At 40.3% G+C, this 22,446-nt stretch overlaps 1 protein-coding gene across 1 annotated transcript; it reads right to left on the bottom strand.

The window, feature by feature from the left end:
• Positions 1 to 1,666: 1,666 nt before the first annotated feature.
• SF3A3 (splicing factor 3a subunit 3) lies at positions 1,667 to 22,035 on the bottom strand. The gene is made up of 17 exons (XM_006924217.3): positions 21,803 to 22,035; positions 21,458 to 21,505; positions 20,134 to 20,186; positions 19,921 to 20,026; positions 17,702 to 17,774; positions 17,224 to 17,315; positions 16,277 to 16,359; positions 15,469 to 15,607; positions 14,913 to 14,981; positions 14,278 to 14,345; positions 14,008 to 14,115; positions 13,143 to 13,212; positions 10,966 to 11,130; positions 10,761 to 10,871; positions 9,484 to 9,574; positions 3,009 to 3,064; positions 1,667 to 1,975 (listed from the first exon to the last, which is right to left on the bottom strand). Exons 1-17 carry the CDS (start codon positions 21,896 to 21,898, stop codon positions 1,898 to 1,900), a joined length of 1,506 nt encoding a protein of 501 aa, XP_006924279.1. The 5' UTR covers positions 21,899 to 22,035; the 3' UTR covers positions 1,667 to 1,897.
• Between the last annotated feature and the right edge of the window lie 411 nt (positions 22,036 to 22,446).

The raw sequence follows: 22,446 nt of genomic DNA, 5'->3' as shown, positions 1-22,446 counted from the left end.
TCTTTCCCCAGCCTAGTCAGGGGGCTCAGCTGGAATCCTGTTCTACCTGCAGCAGACCCTCTCAAGTCCAGACTTTGAGGAGTCACCTCTGAGGAGAACCACTTCTGATGCCAAGTTTCACTGAACCTAACAGCTGTGCCCTTGGGGCTGTGTGGAGTTGGCCACATGGCTCTTCCTGCCTGACCAGGAGGTTGTCACCGAGCCTCATCTCTGGTTCTGCTCCCACCATCTCACCTCCACCTAATCTTCAAGGTTTGCAAACCTCACTGTACCTGGCACATAAAAAGCATGAATAAAATATCTGGATGGAGGAAACAAAGAAAAGTAGCCTTTGCTATGATAGGGAAGCCCCAGGTTCCTGCCAAGGCTGCTCCGGTACGTAGTTCACAGGACTGCAGTTATCTGGGCAAGGGTGAAGGCAGGACTCCACAGAACCAGGTCCCATCTCCCCTGCACACTGTGAAGAAGAAAAACAGGTTCTTGGCATAGTGCCTTAACCTTGAAGTTCTGGGTACCCACTCCTAAAGAGGGGTGCTGAGGAATGTGACAGCTGCACTCCTTGGAGGCCCCGATGCTGCTCTAACAGAAAGTCCCCACATTTCCCATTTCCAAGGTTATTAAATCTCTTCCCACTTGGCAAGGTCTCCTTGCACTTTGGGCTGGTTTTCGGTCATCAATGTTTCTAGATGGCTCAATCAGATTTAATTGTCCACTCACTCTGCTTCAGCAGCTCAGGCCCTGGACAGGTTGCCCAGCTGGGATTTTAAGTGACTGGACGAGCCAAAGCACAGATGAGCACGTGAGGAGTTGCCCTAGGGATAAGTTGAACCAGAAAGGAAAATATCAATCGAGAGTGAAGTGCCACAAGGGCTGGGTGGTGAAAACCTTTTGCCACAGAGGTTACCAGGGCAACAGGGAAGTGCGAGGGAGAAGGCCAGTTCCAACTCAGGAGTTTTACAAGTAGATACATTACAGACGGACTGAAAGTCTGAGTGCTGAGGGGCAAGGGGGCTCTCTGGAGAGAGCCCAGACCTTCAGATGATTCTGCCTGCGGGCAGATCGGAGCCGCCTCGGCTCCCCGTGTTTTCCATTTGGGATAACAGATTCAGCTCCTGGGGCAGCTGCCCAACTCCACCCAAATCTTGGCTATCTGAGCTTGGAGGACACAAAAATATTAGCCACTTCTCAGTAGAGGAGAGATCACCAAAGACATTCGTTCTGAACTAGCAAGCGGGTGAAGTCACAAAGTCACTGTTGGTCCTAGTTCCACTGCAGGCCAGGCTGCTGAGCTTGGGGAAGGGAAAGGGCTGCAGGCCCATTCCAAAACAGCCCAACTCATTGCTTTATACAAACAAAAAGGGGAAACCTTGGTGCCAACAGCTTTGTCCTTAACAGAGGCCCTGGTTTACCCTCCCCATCTTTCCCTTTTAATGGCTGACTCGACTAAGGGCGGGGCTTATCATAACTGGGGTAGTGCTATTAGCTATCAGGTCCTCATTTGGGGAAGTGGTGAAAGAGGTTATGTCACATTTACCTAACGATATATGTAAACTAACAGGTGCTCATTACCTTAGTTGCTACTGAACTTGATGAGAAAGTGGTAGGGATGTGTTAAGAACCAAAGGTCTGAACTACTCCATAATCCAGGGCTTCAGAACAAGACACATTCAGAACAAGGGCTAGTTTTATTTTCAGAGAGAATCTTTTTTAATATAAAACAAAGATAAAACCCACCTCAACCCTGCAATCTGCCAGCATACCTTGTCTCTACAAGACACATGCTAGACCATAAGACTAAGTAACAAAGAGTCTTTAGGAGCATTTGGTTGAGAGAGATAGAAAAAGCGGGTCTTAGGGAAGCCTGGGCAAGCCCAAAGGCTGAGACACATTCCTGACACTAGAGCAGTCCCTGTCTTTTCAGATCCTCATATGTCTTCTTATTCACAACATTCCCACTGGAGTCTTCATACTCTTCCTGAAAGAGAAGGGGTACACTGTTAGCTTACACCTCCTAGGAACCAACATCTGGGTACCTGAGCTCACCCTGGCCTGATTCCACAGCATTCATCTAAGGCAGCCCTTCTCAGCTGTGGTTCTGGAAAAGAATTAAGCCCCACTGCCCTAAGGCACCCATTGTGTGTAATGAACTAATTTCTCTCCTAGAAAAGTAACACTTATGACCCATCCTTGGGACATATGAGAAAATAGTTCATTCAAATCACTTTCTGTGTTTAAGACGAGGAACCCTGGTTGAGAAAGGCTAATCTAAGATGACAGTTTTCAAATGGTTCCTAACAACCCTCGGTTTCTGCCCAAGAGGCCACTGCAGAAAGGGAGGTTGAAAGGGAGGCCAAGAGGCTGGGCCTCCTCACTTCCAGAGCAGTCCTCTCATAAGCGATATCCCTAGAGTTCATTAAGGTATTTAAATCTCTTACATTATTATAAATAAGATAGCAATATCCGAACGTGATGCTATTAGTTTATTAGAATTCTACATTACAGTGTGAAAAGAACATTGCTGCTAAAAAAAAGAACTACTGAAAACCACTAACCTGAAAGAAAAAGACTGGCTACCATACCTCATGCATATCACCATTATTTCTGAAATCTGCCGTTTGGGATGACTACTCGAGACCAATAGGGACGTCTCCCCATCCCATGAGAGGCCCATCTCTCATTAAATGCTATCTTCAGAGGAGATCTAATATATAACACGGATTCTCAATGTCTTAGTTTATAAATCCCCATGGCAAGACAAGACATTGGGTACTCCTGTTGGCCACTTCAAAATTTCAGTGAGAGAATACAATTCATCTTAAGACACAGATTTAAGTCTGACATATTTGATATAACAAATAACTTAGGCTTACATGTCAAGAACCAGTTTATAGATACTGTCACATTATATTTGCTACTTCAGTGAACCAGGAACCATTTTTCACCTCCCTTCTACATGATGACTGAGCCCTGTCACTTGACACTATCCTTGGCCTTATGGTGCTACCCACCTCAGTGTCAGGCTGCCATCGTTCTGATGCCTTCTGCAGTTTCAGCTTGGCCCACACTGCAGGATGAGAAATGAGCAGACTGAGTATCCATTGGGCACACAGTGTTACAACACACCCACCATTAGGATTCCCCTGGATGACTCTGCCTTTGAAGCTTCTGCTTGCCCCAAACTGGAATTTTGGTTCTGGACCACCCATAGACACTTCCAATGCAAAATTTACCATAATCTTCTCTGTTTTGCTGTAAAAGAAAAGTTGGATCGAATATAACCAAAGACCTCTTAGAATAGAGAACTGATGGTCTCAAAGGGAAGAATTAAATGTGGTACAAGTTATAAGAATTATTGGACAAAGTGAACTGTCTTAAAGTTCACATAGAAGAAAAATAAAACATCAGACGTTATCAAATATGTTTATTTGAAGTCTGGTGGATATATTTCAGACTTCAGAGGAAAAAAAGAGGTAAAATAATATGGCCAAAAAGTCTGAAAGATAAGATGGCTCAACATATCCTGGAGACATTGAAACAAGAATTCTGACAGCTCAACAACAAATTATCCCAATGAAGACAAAAAGGGGAAGATATCTACAGATACCACCACAGCTTCAGAGGGAGTGACCAGACATGTATATAAGACAGGACAGATACAAAAGCAGACTTAAATCTCTAAGAATGGTGTCAGGAAGGTGCACTCTCAGGACAAAGGACAGGTCCACTGGCAGAGAAGGAAGGTGATAAAATATTAATAGATGGAGGTAGGAAGGTACAACTACTTGCTTCCTATATTTTACATTTCCCATCGAGTAGATCTCTAAATTTGACAAGATTAGAAGGAACATCTCATAGAGAAAGTGGACGCCTAAGACGAGTAAAGAAATAGTAAAGGAGAAAACATGAGAAAGTGCTTAGCTCTGTGCCTAGCATATAGGTGCTCAAGTAATCATCTTTTCCTTGCTTGCTAATTGCTTTAAGTTAGCTGAAGTCCTGCGGCCCAAATAACACGTACGTCACCAAGGAACAGAGAATTTATCATGTGACCATGTGCCAGGGCAAGGCCCTGTCACTCTTTGTCCAGGCCATTCAAGAATCCAACCCAGAGTGGCATTAAAATACTGGAGATTGGAAATGCTGTCATAATTTTCTTAAAGAAAAAAATGGATGTAGGAAACTATAGACCAGTAAGAGAAATGTTACTCTTCAGAGGGATCTAAAAACAATTAGAAAAGAATGGGACCACCTCTGGGTACCAGCATGGGCTCACTAAGAATAACTGCAGTAAACCAATTGAATTTCCTGTTCTTGATGGGATAGCTGACCTGATAAAAAACCATAGACACATGACATTGTGATTTTAACAAAGCAATTGCTCTCATAAGCAATATCCCTAGAGTTCATTAAGATGTTTAAATCTCCTACACTATTATAAATAAGATAGCGATATCCAAACATGATGCTATTAGTTTATTAACAAGGTGGATTTCTACCTAGTGAATACTAGTCAGTTATGACTAATCTCTCAAGTGGGGATCTCTGGTCGCAATTCCACAGAGTTCTTTCTTAGATGTCATTTGTTAAACTTTTTAAAATGATCATAAGTCTGCAACAACAAAATAACTGACATAATAAATTTATAAGTGAAATCTTTCATTTAAGTAAACAAACAAAAAATTATAATAATTGAAATCAAAATACTGAAACCCTCCCATCTGGCTATAAACTCTATAAGAAAAACTTCCACAGAATGACTTAAAACAATGACAAACAAGTAAATCCAGTGTAACGTCTGTGCCAATGGGTTAATGGCTCTGCACACTCCATTCTTAGGAAATATGTCCTTCCGACGTGTTCTGGAAGGAGCAGTCCCATCAAACAAGAAGCTATGTTAGCTGCCGGCTACTGGAGACACAGCTGACTGGACTACAGACAGGACCTGACCCGGCGATGCCCACCTTGTCTTTCCCAGGTTTTAGAAGTTGGGACACTGAGAGAATAAATGGATATTAGATGACGGCAGGCTCTGAAAACTGAAAGGGCACACAGAGCAAAGACTGGAGCTGCCTTCATAGTGAGCTAAGGTTAGAAGATATAAAAAAGTGAAGAAGGCATACGTATAGAGAGAGGCGCAGCCGAATAAGCATATTCTTGCAAATAAGATGAAGGGCATGGAGTTAATTTTAATTGGCACGCGTCCTTATAACCAAAAATCCCTAAGATGTCTAGTTTAGATGCTTAAAATAAAAAAATAAAAAGCACGATCCAAGTTTAATTTAAAAAAATTATTCTGATAGGAAATAAAGAAAAATTGCAGAAATTCTACAGAATAAGATAATTTCACTTAAATCCGATAATTAATTGATGCTTACGATCAGTAAGATGCCTGAGATAAACTCTGTGACAGTCTTGTGGGAGCCAATATGTATCCAATCATCTACCTGTTACTGAAAGTCTGAAAGGAAGCTAGAGAGTTAATCTAAGATGTTTACAAAACGGAATAATGCCTAGGGAAAAAAAAAGGGGAGGAGGGTAGTGATAATAAATTTGTAGTACACCTAGGAATGATCTATTGAGGATCAGGGGAGAAAAAAATGAAGAGACAGTGATACTGAGATAGAAACAAAACTCTAAATGCTATGCAGAACAGAGAACCTAAAAATATCAAAAGAAGTCATGATGGGTGGAAATAAAACACTAAATCAAAGAGGTGGCAATAATAAAAACATCCATGTGAGAGAAACTGATTAACCTAGACATTTGAACAAGGAGATAAATTCCGAAAATAATATGGATAATGGAATTATGACCCTGCCAACAATATTCTGGAAAAAACAAAAAAAATTTTTTTTTCCTAAAAAATCTTTGTATGGCTAATGAGAGAATGCATGAAGTTTCTTTCTGGAATAACCCTCAATGATCAATTCTTTAAAAAAATTCTACTTGATAAGCATGATTTAAAAGAAGGTGGAAAAGAAGGCAGGAAAGAGAAAAGACTCTGCCAAAGGACAGACATGGGTTTGATTCCTGGCTTTTTTCTCCTTACAAACTGTATGACCTTTAAAAAGTTACATAACTTTCCTCTTTTGAAAATGTGAATGACTTCCTACTTTACTGGTTGTTCTGAATATTAAATGAGTGTAAAACATCTCCCATTTACCTGGACCAGAGCTGGCACTTGATACGTGGTAGCTAATAATGCATTTGATAGATGGTAGCTAATAATACTAACATCTAACTCTCAATGAAGAGATAAAAGTAACTTTGGATCTCAGACTCTGCAGAGCAGCCCATGAGTGAAGGTGATGATGATGGCAGCTTATGCTTACTGAGCACATTCTATGTTGTGTGTCAGACATGGTTGTAGCACTTGACCTGTATTATCTCATTTAAACTCTGAGACAGCTCTGTGAAGTAGGTCTACTATTACCACCCACATCTGATAAATATGGAAATGCAATTATATTAGGAATGTGGTACTGAACCAAAATTCCTCCTGAAGCATATCATTATCAACATGTAAAAAACTTGACAGAATCCATCACCAAGTCCTAGAGTAAAGATCATGGTAAGAGATCATAAAAGTAGAAAAACCATGTTTTATAAACAAGGTGAAAAAAATATTGATAGGCATGGTAAGATTAAATACATAAAAACTACTGAATTATGAGAGTAAGAAATAAGTACTTAAGATTTACAATTCTTGAGCATTAAAATATAATCACCTCCTATAAATAATTCAATTGAACATATTAGTAGCAGAAAACAGATATTAGAAGCAGAATAAACTTAGTTGAAATAGTTAAATTAGAAATGTTAGAAAAATACCTATATAAAAGGAATAGGTTCAAGTTTACTAGATAATCTATGTAAATGAGAAATCTAAAAAAAAAAAACAAGAAAATTTTTCCAGCAAAGGAGTTAAATATAAGTTAAATACAAATAGATCAATTAATACATCAAGTGTCAAAGGCTTAGTATCCCTATACAATGATAAATATTAATGACTGAAGTAAAAAATAGCCCACATTTGCTATCAAAACTTTGATAATTGGGAAAATGGTCTAAGTTTATGACAATAGAACAAACAAGCTATCAGATAAAGGAAATTTGAAAAAGAAAATGGGAGTGGTCAATATAGTTACAGTATAACATTGAGTTTATGCGGCTCAAATACTACAAAACAAAATACATACAAAAATGGGAGAAATGCAAGAGACAAAATTTAGTTGTATTTAGAAATGCCAACATGTCCCCATCAGAATTCAAAATAGATATAAGTATGAAATTAAGGACCTGAACACTCTAAGAAGATGAAATAGCTTACATGTAGAGAAAGATACTTCTTTTAAGGTATATCTAAACTTTAACAAGTCACTGATTATACACTGGACACAAGGATAAAATATATTCTAAATTCAGGGAGTATCTCACTACCTAGGCAAAGAAAAATAAGAATAAATAAAAGTTAAAAGGTGTCCAATCAACTAGAATTAAAAGTACTCTTAAATAATTTCTGAATTATTTTTAAAAAATCAGAATAAAATCTTTACAAATAAAGTTCTAAATATAACATTAATTGAATGGCTATTCCCAATGGATTCCTAACAGAGGGACATCTAGTTGTAAATGTTTGTATTAGAAAGGAAAAAGAAACAAAGAGAAAAAGTTCTTGACTGAAGACTTAAAGAAATAAACAAGATCACAGAAGTATTAATAGAAAAAAGGAAATAATAAAACTCAGAATAGAAATAAAGCACTTGGTTTCCTACTTTGTCATAATAAATCTAGGAATTATATGGGTTATTAACTAAACAATCTTCTCAGAGTGGTCCCTTTATATGAAGATGTAATAATTTCTATTTAAACATAAACGGTTTCAAATGACAGGAGAATGTAGCAATGTAATATTTCCATTTTGTCATATAGTTTTGATCCCTAAACCAGGCAAGTGTCTCAAAGGAAAACAGGAAGCTCATCTTTTATTTATGAACATCAGTATAAAACTTCTGAACAGAATCCTAACATTAAAATACATTAAAAGAATAGTCATTATCCAGCATAAGATAATCCAGGAACACTGTTTTATCCAATGCCTGACAGAAGTAATAAAAACAATCTTTTTTAGATAAACTCACAAGTCAACTTAAAATTAGTGTAGGTGCACAAGCATCGTTTCTTTTAAAAACAGCATCCAGGCAAAGATGACCTACCTATCTCATGCTTCTACTAAACATAAGACTTGAGGGTAATGCCTGGGGATAACTATCCATGAAGAAAAATAAATACATGGAACAAAATTAATAAAAGTATCCCTTTGTTTTTGCAGTTGGTATGACTTTAAGTCTAAAATGATATAAATCTATCTTGAGGTATCGGAATAAATTAACTCAGGCAAATTGTAGGACATAAGAAAACACACAAAAAATAAACTGTGACCTATTAGTGGCATATAGCTAGAAAATATAACTAAAAATGAGAATCCATTCAAAATGCAGCATTATAGTTCTAAGGTATTTCGTTTCTAATTTCTTCCCAGAAAAAGACTGACAAAAAATGAAGAGGCCAAATGGATAACTTGGCAATAGAGATACATTATAATTCTGATTGGAGGAACTGTATAATCCTGACTCCTAAATTAATAAAGGAAGACACGAAAGCAAGGAGTCCTCGAAGGTGACTACACATACAAATCTTAATGAGAGTCTCTAGAGTCCATGGCTAATCAGGGAGCAGGGAGCTCCTCAGAAGGTCATTTCTATTTGGCTCTGCCATGAAGGATATTTGAACAGCCTCAGAGATGGGAGCCAAAGGAGTGAGCTGACCAAGCAGCTGAGCAGTGAGAATGAGAGCCTAAAATTTACAAAAGTGGACTGGTAAAATTCCATTCTTCTCAGTCTAACCAGCTGCAAATTGAAAACATGATAGAAGAGATAAACTCAAAAGAAAATAGAAAGCCTGCGAGGAAGATGCTAATGGCAGAAACAGCTACCACTGCCAGGTGAAAAGGAAGCCTGACTGAGGCCCCGGGTGCTTTAACAACACATTCCCTGACATTTGCTCACTTCACTTGTCCTCCAAGAGGTATTTCGCTGCTGAATTTCTGTGTATCTCTCCTGTCACTTCAGAAATAAGCTGAGACCAGTTCTATTTTTTCCTTCCTATCAGTGGTACTTAACATATTAAAATCAATTCAGAAAAATATACATATACTCATTCACTCAAAATCTTGCATACAGGGGAGTTCATAGCCACTAGTTAAAAGCCTCATTTTATACTCAGCCTAGGGCTCTTCTCAAGGGAGAAACAATCGGTACAACTAACTCATTCTCCTCAAAAATACAGTAATTATATGACTGTTGTAGCTTTTACATATCCACAACCTGCTGCCCTTAGGCCTGGATACACCAGAGTAATGGGAAAGTGAGCTGTAAGAGTGGCCACCTAATGTGGCCAAGGGAACAATAAATAAAACCTACTTACAGGAGACAGCATCTTCAATTTGTGTCACATTAGCAAAGTGGGCAGTGTTTGGGATGCCCAAACACCTCATGCCATGAGCGTGACGCCATTCCTGGAAGGAAAGAGAAAAAGGACAATGTAAAATGGGAAGAGCTGAACACAGGGCACTAACTCCACTCTCCTCATAAGCCCTGACCTGACCCTTTGCAAAAGACTCCACTAAAAAGCATTTCTTCTGTGGTTCATGTTTGTAAACAACTGGCCATGACTGACGAGACACAGATATTTCAAAGCAGCATTGCACTGTTTGCCTCACTGGGGTGGTTTATAAAACCAAGATCCTAAACAAAACAAAACCAACCAAACTAGATCCTAGATTTAGCACTCTTTCAGATAAAACCTCTCAAGACTATGGAAGAACACCACAACCAACCAGTCACCTATGCAGTTTGCACCATCAGCATGAGTAAGGGTTATTGGCGGCAGGTCAGTGCCATCTTTGTAAACAAAGAAGACTGTTTATCAGATATAGGAATGTGAAAAAGAGCAGGGAGAGGCACTAATGTAATGACAGTTTGGGCTGAGGGATGGCATGTGGCATGGGCTTTATCCTGGATGCCAATTCCAATTTACTGGAAGTGATGTTGAGAAAGATTCATACTCAGGGACTCAGCAGAGAAGACCCAGGATCAGTTAGTACTATGTCTGAGGGATGGAAGGAGGAAGAGCATACAAATTCACAGTCCTTGGTCTAGTAAGTCTTTTTCATTCTGTAAAATTTCCTTCCAAGTACTAAGAACTGAAGGCAGAAACAAAATGAGTATGAACCCACTTACTGGAGCACCACCACCCAGAATAACTTGGTAAATGTCATGACTTTAGTATCTTTTTTCAAGGAGGCAAAGACCAATTTAAGACCCAAAAAAGGAGGAAATCAGCCCTTCCTCGTTCCTGCGTACTAGCATTGGGGTAGAGAAATGACCAAGGAGTCAGAGATTGGTCTAAGATGCTGGCAGAAAGACAAAAAGAGAGAAGTACGAGAACAAGTGAGAGAAAACCCAAATGAGGTTCAAACAGCAAAATGGAAAAATGCCGCCGGAAACTCTCAGGTGTTATCCAAGGGGCAGCACTGGCGCCAGAGACCACATGCCACATGCTGAAGGAGTGGAGACCCACTCTTTCTCCGATTCTCTTAAGCTCTGGACACTAGCGATACTCTCAGGCTGCTCCTATCCTCTTCTCTGAAGACTCATGTTTCACACTGCAATTTCCAGGAGAAATGGCTCTGAATTCCTTACAGCAAAGTGCCGCTGAAAGGCCTTGGGACCTCGGTAGGTGTAGTTTCCACAAATCTCACAGTTGTAGTTGATATTCAGGCCATGAAGCTTATACAGCCAGTAGGGAATGGGCTAGAAGAAATCAGAAAAGAAACAGCATTAGAAGAGTGTCTGCATCTGCTTCCAAATGGAAAATGGGGAGATAGATGGTAGTGCTGGGACTTACTTTGCCATCCCAGCCAAGGGGCAGGTTTTTGGGGTTGTAAATGATCTCGTTCTCTTCATCTTCACTTTCACTCTCACTGATCTGCTCTTCCTCCTCTTCTTCTCGCTCTTCTCCTGTTCTTGCCTGTTTGCGCTGTACATTTTCATGAGTGAGATGCCGCTGTTCCTAAATCAGGTCCATAAATGAAAAGTGAAGTCACAGAAAAGAAGTGGAAAGCGAGAAGGGAAATTTCCTATTTTCCTACAACCCATGCATATTCTATTTCTAGGGATAAGGTTTTCTTTCTTGTAGAATAAAGGGGAAGTCTGCCTTCATATCAGAATTCCTATCAACAGGCCTTCGTTAATTCCTCCCCAAAGGTCAAAGGTTTTGTCACTTGCCTAAATTACTCATCTGTAGCCAAAGATTATCACAGAACAGAGAACAGTCTCTAAAATATTTCCTAACCAGTCTTTTCTTTCCCTTCCCACTATTACTGCCCTCACCAAGATGAAAACCTTCTAACTTGCCCTGGGTCCCTCCTCACTCCAGTCCAGCTTCTACTTTGTTTCCAGATTTATCTGCTTAAAAAACCCAATCTAATAATACACTTTGTATAAAGTGCTTTTATTGGATTTCTACTGTTTATAGGACACAGTTCAAATTTCCAACATAACACCAAGTTTTTCTCTGACCACTCCCTCACAAGGCACTCTTCATACACACTGAATTTCTCATTTCCTGAACATCTAATTTCCTATCGTAATATTTTACCTTCACGCTTGCCATTTCCTCTACCTGGAATATTTTTTCTTCCTTTTTCTACTGAGAAAACTCAATCTCAATGTATTATAACATGAATCACGTTCCACACATTTATTTGTCTCCCAACCACAAAGTGGATTTTTCAAGGGCAGAAGGCTGTGTCATATAAACTACTGTATCCAAAGATTCAGCACAATGTCTGGAAACCAAAAGATTACCAATAAATGGTGAAATGATAACAAAAACCGTATCGGTATATGACAGCAACTTCTGGAAACCATTTTGGCTGGAATTCCAAAGAGAATGGTGCCACCTCCTGGCAAGGAAAGCAAAATGCTCTCAAAAGAAGGAGAAAGTAATAGGTAGGTACGTACACCTTATGTCAAGGGCACAAATTAGCTTCCCAGTCATCTTCAGGAAACTGGCAACTCAGACTGCTGCCCATATTAGCAAAACCTAAGTTTACTGTAGAGAATATAAGTGTTCCCAATGTCCAATGTCTATTCTCCTTTTATTGAGAGCAGCTGTAACAGACGCAACCAAGGGACTAAATTTGTAGTGATAATATTGACTAGATTTATAGCTACTATATATCTGGTCCTTAAACAAGAGCAGAATGAAAACATCCATGGCAACTGACAAAGATACATAAACAAGCTACCTAAGCCAGAGCCACCCACTCAGAACACCATCTGAGCATTTGTAAAGGGAAAGGCTCTGAAAACAGTTGAAAATCGCACAAAGCCGACAGTTATCAGAAAGGCTAGTTTACTGCAGGATGCCCAGAGGCACTGCCCACAAGTGCTGCCCTTTCTTCCACCTTCCCTTCCCTGAGGGGAGACTGTATTCCTCCCTATTCCTCCTATTCCTCCTATTTCTGACTGAGATAAGCATTCTGGCCAGGTTAGGCCTTTTTCCACCCCAACCAAGCCCCCAGCTCCTTCTTGACAGAATATTCAAGGAGCAGCTCATAGCCAGCTTTGAACCACTAACATGCTAGCCCCAATAAGTTTCTCACAATCTTGTGAATATGTAATACCTTTTCATGGTCAGTGACACCTCAAGAGCTGCTGTGAGTAGCCTTTCTCTTACTTCCCTTCTGAGTGTCTGCTTCTTGGGTTATCCCCTGGGTATATTCCAGAGCTCAGGCAAAGAACATGCACTATTTTGGATACTATACTGAGAGAAGAGTCTAGTCTTTCCGCCTAGCCTCATGAGAATTAGGCAACCTTGGGAATATTGCCAAACATGGACTCCTAAGAACAGAAGAGGACCTCACTGAAGGGTCAATTACCCTGAGAAAACTCCATTTTCTCTGAACTAGTTTAACACCTACCTTTCTTTTATCAAGTAAAAAAAAGATCCTATGAGTTCATATTTCTCTTACTCTCATACTCTAGCATTTATAGTTCTCAGCAGAGTTGGTTACTCACCCCAAGAATCTCTACATATTCGTAGATCTGGGCTTCTAGGAAAGCAATGTCTTTGTTCCTCTCAGTGTCTCTGAGAACAAGAAACAAACTATCACTCTAGGGTTCTTTTACCTCATGCTTGTTCCCTATATCTGAGAACATTTATTACACCAGTGCATTAAAAATTACAAGCACATGAGAAACATCATGCTCTGAAAGCAAATGCTCTGTTTGGCTCAGGACTCACTCATAGAAGTACCAAGGTTATTTCTTAGAATGCATGGAAGCTTCCTTTTAGACCTCATTCTAGAAGGTAAAAGACGTACCCAGATATTTAAATTTCCATCGTTATAATCTATAAAGAAAACGTGTTACAGAAGAGTGAGCTCAGGAATAAGCAGACTTGGGCCCAAATCCTGACTTTGTTACTTACTAACCGTGAGAAAGTAGACACAGTTCCATAACTTTTCTGAGTCCTTATCTGCAAAAACTCAGGATAACAACTACTTTTCAGGGTGGTTGTGAAAATTAGAAACACATAAAAAATGCCCTGTACAAGCCTGTGGCTCAAAAATAGATCCAACTGTCATCAGGAAAAATAAACTTAGGAAAATAGTTTTTGAACCTATTCAGGCTCCATAAGCTATCAATGCAACAAAAGGTATCTAAAGCACAGTTTCAGCCTTATGGACTTCACCCACTCTTAATCAACTGAGCGCAGATTGTCCTTGGTTTATAACAATGACAGCACTCTCTGCTATGAACAGAGAAAAAGAACAGACTGGACTCTATGGATAAAACAGGCTTTAAAATCTCTTGTGATACAAATCCTGCATAGGAATAACATTTAAAAACTGTGCACACAGGTGCTATGCCAGCCACTCACCGCTTGGTGCCCTTTGACTTGGGATTTTTGGCAAACAGGGAGGTGTCAAGTGACTCCAGGGACTTTCCTTTGGTGCTGAATAGCCTCTGGGCTCGCTCTTCTAGGGTCCTAAGGAGAAAGGAGGGGCAAAGGATTTCAGGATTGCCTTACCACACAGACTTGCTTATTTTCACAATCAGAGACGACAGAAAGAATGGTTATCAGAGTCACACAGAAGATCATGCAAACACACAGTAAATGGACAGTTCTGACAGAAAACCAGTCTCTTACCCGCCGCACTTCAGGCCTAAAGCTAAGAGTGCAGATTTTAATCTGTCCAGACCCAGGGAGGCCAACTCCTGTATAAAAAAGAGACGAGTTATAATTTTGTAGAAGATTTTGAGAAACAACGAATGTTCAAACCTAGGTCTTTGCAGGCTAGTGTGTGGGTGTTCCTGAAGCTAGCAGTAAGCTCAAACTCTCCTACGGACTGACTCTGCAGTCAGGTTCATACGTAACCATACTGGTAATGTTTCATACCTCCACTACAACTTAATATTATGGAAAGATTGGGGGAAAAAATTTATCCAGCTACTTTGAAATTTGTGAAATAATAGTTCTAACTGTATTAAGTTGTAGTGGACGTATGAAACATCACCAGTATGTTTATGTATGAATCTGACCGCAGAGTCAGTCCGTAGGAGAGTTTGAGCTTACTGCTAGGAGATCTGGCTATGGAACGTGTGGTCTTGTCACAGCTTCAGGAATACCCACACACTAGCCTGCAAAGACCTAGGTCTGAACATTCGTTGTTTCTCTAACTGGTGTCTTATCATAAGTCCATGGCATTAAAAACAGGAAATCCAGTGGTCTCTCAGAGGAGTGAACAGGCAAGACCAGTAGTACAGTGGCTAAAGAAAACATACCTCCCAAGAGGAGAAAGCAGAGAGGTCAAGATGGGCTCCAGCATGGGTCAGGGCACTGCTTGTCTCTTTCTGGCAAGAAGAATAAGATGATTAAGATCCAGGTTTAGAATGAAGGCAAGGGAGCCATCTAAATTGCCATCTAAATTACACACATGTATAAATAAGAATCAAATTCCCCCAAGAGCAGAGCAAAAAACCGGACAGTCTATTCTCTCTCCAAGAATCCAGGAAAACTCAAGTTTATCCCCAAAAGTGAACATACATAGTAGAGATTGCTAGCCCATAATTTCATCAGTTTTTGGTCAGTAGGAACCATGCGGCAGTAATGACATGCTTGGTGAAAATCCTGGGCCCAGCCAATGGCAAGTGGGCCCTGACAAATCTCACTGCAAAGTGCACAGAGATAGCCTAGAATAGTGGGCAGAGAACTCCTCAGGGCCACAACTGATCCCGAGGGATCAGCATCTAAAGCCTTAAAGCAGAAGCTTAAGATTATAGTAAAACAGTTACTTCAATTCCCTGGCATGTCCTCCCCCATATCCCCGCTGAAGCTCACCGGCCATCCAGGAAAGGTACCATTCTCCCATTTCTTCTCAAACTCATTTTGAATCTTCCCGAAAAGTTCATTCTGATCTTGGAGAGGCTTCACTCTATCTGTGTAATCCTGGAGGTACTCAAGCAGCATCTCCAGGTATCTACAGAGAAACAAGCAATACAGAGAAAGAGGTTTCCTATTTTTGATATACTGTTATGCCCTATAAAATATACTTATAATTCTAGTGATACTAGTTTTTAAAATACTACTTTTTAACATGAACTTACAATTGACTTTTTTTCCTAACATGTCATCTCGATTCTGATCTTTCCCATCTTATTTCCTCCTCATTATATGATTCCAAATAAAGTCTTAACTCACACATAAAAGATTTCAGGTAAAAAGAAAATTGATTTCAGGTCAAAATAAAATGTTATTTTATCACTAACCAGAGGTATAATAATACAAACAAAACTTAACACCTATACGTCAGACTCAGGCACCTTAGTCACAATCTGAGAGTTTAATTTTTCCCCATTAAACTCTAAAGACGCAGAGGTCTCTGGATGGGAGACTTCCTTCTACAATAAGACAAAATTAAGAACGTATGGCCATAAGATTGCAGATGTGCTCACAGACACATATTCTTCCAGAGCCAGAGTACTACGAATGTTTTAAAACTATCGTTCAAATCCCTAACCTCCAATAAATCTAGAAGTCATTCATGAATGCTTTTTAAGCAACGAAATTCAGAATTCTGCCCTCAAATCTTTACAGTAAATAATCTTGTAATCAAATCCAGAGGAGGCCTAGAAGCGGTAATGCTTACCTCTTGTACTCTGCATTCTTCCTTTCTTTAGGAATATCAAATAACTGGTCAAAGATGGATAGGTATGTGATGTAATCCAGCTTCTAGAATGAGAAAAGAAACGAGAGTTTCAGTTTGGTGTTTCTATCAAGTTACAAAATAATCTCCAATACATGAGATTAAAGTTGTTGCCTAATAAAGTAACGAGGTCTGGCTCATTTAGCCTCTTTTTTTCCCTCTGTTTAATTCCCATACAGTTATCAGACACACAATTAGCTCTGCAAAATAAAGATCGAGTTAATAAACAGTAAACTAAAAAGAAATATTTGTTAAACACTTACATGCCAGGCACTTGGTTAAAGACTGACACCCATTACATCCTAAAATAAGATCCTGGAAAATGCCATTTGTTCCCTCATTCAATCACTTATTGAGCAACTTTGGACCAAGGACATGGATACAGATGAGAACAAGACAGACCTGGAATCTGCCCTCACGAAACTTTAGTCACTGAACTCTTGGGAAATTTCCTCACAACTTCAAGAGGAACTTAATCATATACTTGTGACCTTTCTGAGATTGTTATATTAAATGTCATCTCTTGTGAGAAGTTAATGTCTTTTAAGACGTTAAATAGCCCTGGTTTGTATCTTCCATGTACCTAGTACTATGTGTGCCTAAACAGGAGTTCGATATTATTGAATTTTTTTAAATTTATTTTTACGAAAACAAAATATGCTTGCTGTATTAAAATATTAAAATTTATTAATAAAATTACACTTATTATATTCATGTAGAAACCTGGCTTTCACTTTGAATACTGTTTTAGTCTAAGCCTATCACTTCTTTAGTATTCACATAACAGTTATAAAACATAAGGAAAATACTCTAATTGCTTCATCTAGTAGGCCCAGTCCAGCATCACGACTCACCCCTAGATTTAGAATCTCTCCCTCTCCTGGTCTTACCTCAGAGGCTTTCAGGTTAATGTATTTGAGGTAACAGTCATGGAGATCGAGGTAACGACCGTATCCCTCCTCATCTGTGAACTCCACCAAATCTGAAGGAATCAGAGATACCAATGATTCAGATATTAAAGACCACTTTCTTAGACTTGGCTTTTCAAATGGACTGTTAGTCCCTTGTTTCATAAAGCAGACTTTCACCCAACTGCTGTCTCTATGTTCACAGAGTGAATAGACCTCAGCTTTCCAGGCAAGTAAATTTAAGTTAGGCTAGCACAAAATTGAGTATTCCGTCCAAGGCCAACTTAGAAGGTCAATATAGTCCAGAGACTAGCAAAGAAAAAACCAGTAAGAAAATCTGACTACAAATTTCTCTGGAGCCCTGTTTTCTAGGGCTCTCAGGGCAAACTGAGCTGTTATTAACTTGTACTTCTGCTAGTGCTGGATGGAAATGCTAAATCTTATTTAAAACTCTACTTACTTTGTGCCTCTTCACTTGGATTCTCTCGAGCCTTCAGGAGCTCCTCAAATTCCACTGACATTGGCACACAGATCTGATAAAAAAAGAAAAAAGCTCAGGTGGATTTTTCAATATAAAAGTTGCAATACTATAGAAATGGGCTATGCAGCAAATTAGACTTTTGATCCTTTGGCCTTGATTTTTCTTCAGGAGCCTACTACTGTTCTCCAATTATCTTGCTTTTTTCTTTTCCTTTTCTGTATTGCTTGACTAAAAATTGCTAAAGTAAGACATGCTCACAAAAACTCAACACAAAAAGACAAAATGAAGAATCAAAGTCCCTCTTTATTCTTCTGCAAATAGTTAACCACTGTTAACGAACCTTTTTTTATGCCAGTCATTCCCAAACTTTGCTGCACATTAGAATCACCTAAAAGTGTGTTAAAAAATCCTGATGCATCTGATACCAATTTAATTAGAAAGAGAGCAGGTATCAGTACTTTAAAGATCCCCAGGTGATTCAAACATGCAGCAAAATTCGGAAACCACTGTTCTATCTGTTTATATGTATTTGTACAAGCACACACTACTGGGAGCAACGTTATTGTTGTTTTTCAATCCTTTATATAACCTCACCTTTCTACTATGGCTGGAATATGGCTAACACACTGGAATGGGACACATCTTCTCTCTTGATTAGCAAAAGACTCAAACTCTACCCTCCAAGGGAGGGTGGCGGAAGTGGGGGATACATATGTAGGTATGTGAGATTACATTCATCTATCTCCACTTAACTTCAATTGCTTTTCCTTTCTGGTATTTTCAGTCTTTTCCTTTTTCCATCTGTTCCTTTAAACAGGTACATCTTTCTCATCTTTCTTATGATCTTTCTGTTTCTCTTCTTCTATTTTCTGCCAGTCTTTCAAATCTATGTTCCACACTCCATACTATTTCCCCATTACCCACTCTTACCCGTGACCAGATTTTCATTCCCAATACTTCAGTGGAGCAGCAACCCTGGCAGTTATCAGTCAACACCAACACCAGCTGATATCAGTGACTTCCTTTCTGAAACTCTCTTTTGCTTAGCATCGGTTTAGATAACATTACCCGAAGCTGTCATTTGACCTCTGTGATGGAAGTCCTCCAAGGCTCCTTTTCAGTCGGTACCTTGTGAGTGTGCCCCAAGGCACACAGAGGAACTCCAACACTCTCCCTTCACACTGTGTTTCTCCCACAGCTCTATGAGTCATGGCTTCAACCATCAAGTTCACGTGATAATTCTCAAATCTAAATCATGATCCTTTACCTCTTGCTTGAGCCCCAGTCGCTTAACTTCAACAGTTCAGGGGACATTTCTACCTAAATATAATATCCCCTGAAAACATATAAAAATTCATCTTCTACTGCAAATGAGTTATCTCTTTCTTCCTTATTTCTATCAAGGGAGAAAACAACTTTCAAGTTACACAGCCACGAAAGCTCAGTCATTGCCGACCCGTCCCTCTCCACTTCTACAGCCATGACTTGTTCCCTCTCCCCCTAAAATTCCTTTGATTAGCTGTGCAAGATGCTTAATGGGTTCTAGACAATTTAGACATAATCCCTGCTCCTTATAGTTTTATGATATAGTGGGGCAGACATTCGTTGTCGTAAAATAAGAGGCTCATAAAGAAAGGAAAGATCAATGGCAGGGGTAAGACTAGGTAAGATATCTCATGTGAGTTGGCCTCTGGGCTGAATCTTAAACGTGTAATGATCACTGGAAGTGAGTAAAGCCTCTTTGTGTTAGCTGGATGCTCTAGGCAGCAGATTTTAAGACAATTAGGAGTAGAGGTGAAATAGCCATGAAAGATGAAATGGAGAGGACTGGGCAGGGAGAGCCTAGACCATGATAAAGATAGGACAAAATCTTGACCAATCCAATGGAGAGCTCTGCAGCAAAGATTACTCATAAGAAGAGTCTCACACTGGGCAGAAATAGCCAGGCTACAATCTCCCCCACTGTGCTGAGTCACTGGTTGGGGGATGCCCAGCAAAAGAATGGCTTTGGCTTAAATCTGAGGGGGACCCTAAAAGAATTGGAGTTGTAGGATGTCCGCTAAATACATTCCTTGCAGCTAAACAGCAAGTTCTTTATTGAAGGAACATAAGAGTAGCACATCTCCATTTTCCTTAAACCTTTCCTTTAGCAGGCTCTTCTTAGACAGGTTTGGAGAAAATACTTTTTAAGGCCATACCTCATTTGGGTGCTTCCGGTGGAATTCTTTTATTTGCTTGAGTCTATTGTAGAATTCAGCAAACTCATTGGGTCCTGAAATGGCATTGAGCTCCTCCTTTCGTAACCTGCAATTTCAGAAAAAAAAAAAACAAAAAACAGAGCACAAAATCAGTTCTTTGACCATGGCTCCTCAGAAATACTAACTCCTGGATTGGCTATGACTGTCACTTACCCATCCTTATCATCATACAAATCCCTCAGGTTCCCACTGACTTCCATATACCTCTGAAAGGCAAACACAAACCCATGAGAATGAAGCAATGTGTACAATTATAGAGCTAAGCAATCAACAAAGGAAACCTTGAGTGATGTGGTGTTAAAAGTTCCTGTGCTTTCAGGTACCTTTAATAGATAGCACTGATTCCTGGTTAGTGTTTAAAGCAGGTCAATTTGAAGACTACCTAAGCGATGTGATTCAAGGGGTGGCAGAGAGTTCCTATATTTACATACTACTGAGGTTTAACTTTCCCCAGAAGAGTCATAAAAGACAGCCACATGGTAAACAGTATTTCACACCTAAGACTCTCGAAGATAAAAGGGTGGCCCAAGATGATCTTTACTACTTCAAAAAGCTTGATTGAGGAGTGCACAGGCTATATAAAACATCACACAGCTTCCTTTGGATTCAAACTCAGGATGGAACAGGTACATAGTCTCTCCTCCAAAACTTAGGGACCAGATCTGCCTTGGAATTTGGGATTTTCAGGTTCAGAAAGGTACTATATATTATGTAATACCCCTAGTAGAATCTGGAACAAATATTAATAGTTCTGCAGTGAAATCTATGCATTATTTACTAAATGGGATAAAGACCATAAAAAGCCTCTCATATGGTCAGGTCAGGTTTTGCTGCCAAGTGAGATCAAGTCAGTTATTATCAAGTAATAACAAAACAAATAATAAATCGTTTGTTTTCAGAATATTTTGGATTTAGGAACTCCGATAAGGAACTAGGGGCTGTGATACTAATTATCTACTACAAATCAGAAACTGATTAGGTCTTTTATTCCTTTCTAAACAGATTTCAAACATATGCAAGAGTAGAGAGCATAGTATAATGAACCTCTACGTACCTATCACTCAGCTCTAATGAGAATCAACATTTTGATTTTGATTAGTTTTTTAAAAGAAACTGAACTACTACTACGCAAATGCAGACAATGTAGGCAAAAATACTTCAAAACGGTGCATTCTCAGAGCGAAGAGACAGTACCTGAGTCATGGACTCCTCATAACCTATCTAAGCACTTCCATGAGATGCAGAATGCTATAAGAAGGGGCGTTTTTCCGAGTAACAAAGAATCTCGCATTCCGAGAGGTGATGAAGGGCAGTTCAGACCCTCAGGCTTAGCAGCCGCGAGGACGTCTCCAGGCAGACAACTCTGGACTAGCCACTCTGGTTATTTTTGGCCAGGGCTCAGGTGACCCCCGCACCCCGCCTTCCCTCTCTTTCCCAGCTCATCCCGACCCAGAGAATCGGACACCGGGGCACTCACATCTTGCATGGCCCGTGTGCGGTGGTCAGAATTGATCTGGTCCCGGAGCTGAAGAAAGGCAAACAGTAACACAGACGCCGTTAGTCGGGAGTTCTGGAGTTAGAAAGGCCGCCCGAGGGCGGAGCTTATCCGCTCAGATCTTAGCGACTAAAGCAAGTCGGCCTTTGGGGCGCTGGATCCGGGAGGTTACCAAGGCCGGAGCTCGAAGAGGGAGCCCAGAAGGGTACTGGGGGTGGGGGTGGGGCAGGCGCGGGGAGAGTCCGACGATCAAAGAAAGCTCTCGGAGATTATACACGGGGATGGGGCCCAGCCGCAGATGGAAGCCCCTACCCAGGCCCAACTCACCGTGGACTTCTTAGTGAGCATCTCTTTGGCCATGACGTCCATGAGCCGTTCCTTCTCCTCGTGATATCGCCTTTGCTGCTCCAGAATTGTCTCCATCTTTCCTAAGCCTCCGCAACTCAATTCAGACCTACAGGGCCGGAAACAACTCCTGCCGCCTTGCGCGCCTGAGTCCCCACGCAGCCAGTCCGCCTGTACCAAAGTTCCGCAGTGCCGGAAGTACCTCGGGGACTGAAGGAAAAGTGAGCACCACCAGGAGAGCCCGTCTGTGCCATTGAGATCCCAGCAGTGCCCCCTCCTGGCCGGGGGTGTGGTGGAGTGATGTCGATGGGTTTGCAGGCACCTACCTCTAGGGGGCGCACAGAAATCAAGGAACCCTAAGATTCGGGGCGGCTTCCTGAGGCCCGCAAGGCGGGCAAGATTAAGGAGTAGCTGAAGAGCAAGGATAGGAGGTGGGGGACGGGAACTTGAGTCTCTAGCTCTCCTTGTGACTTCTGACAATGTTTTCTTCTTCCCTGGCCTTTTCAGTAAAATGAGGACGATAATAGTTTTGTGTTGTTTCTTTTGTGAATGAAGAGGGCATTCTGTAATAAAACTGACAAGTCCAGTGAGGAAGGTAACTTTACAGGGTGATCTGATCATAAATT

Source organism: Pteropus alecto, unplaced genomic scaffold (assembly GCF_000325575.1).
Source record: "Pteropus alecto unplaced genomic scaffold, ASM32557v1 scaffold39, whole genome shotgun sequence".
Lineage (NCBI taxonomy): Eukaryota > Metazoa > Chordata > Mammalia > Chiroptera > Pteropodidae > Pteropus > Pteropus alecto.
This window is presented reverse-complemented; position numbering and strand designations above follow the sequence as displayed.

Bases quoted from the DNA above. Each gene is read 5' to 3' on its own strand.
- SF3A3 (XM_006924217.3), bottom strand. From the start codon at position 21,898: ATGGAGACAATTCTGGAGCAGCAAAGGCGATATCACGAGGAGAAGGAA. The intron at 16,360-17,223 runs GTAAGACCAGGA...TTCTCATTCTAG, and splicing joins TTAACCTGAAAGCCTCTGAG to AAGCTGGATTACATCACATA. The intron at 14,346-14,912 runs GTATGTTTTCTT...TTTTTTATACAG, and splicing joins CTGCTTTCTCCTCTTGGGAG to GAGTTGGCCTCCCTGGGTCT.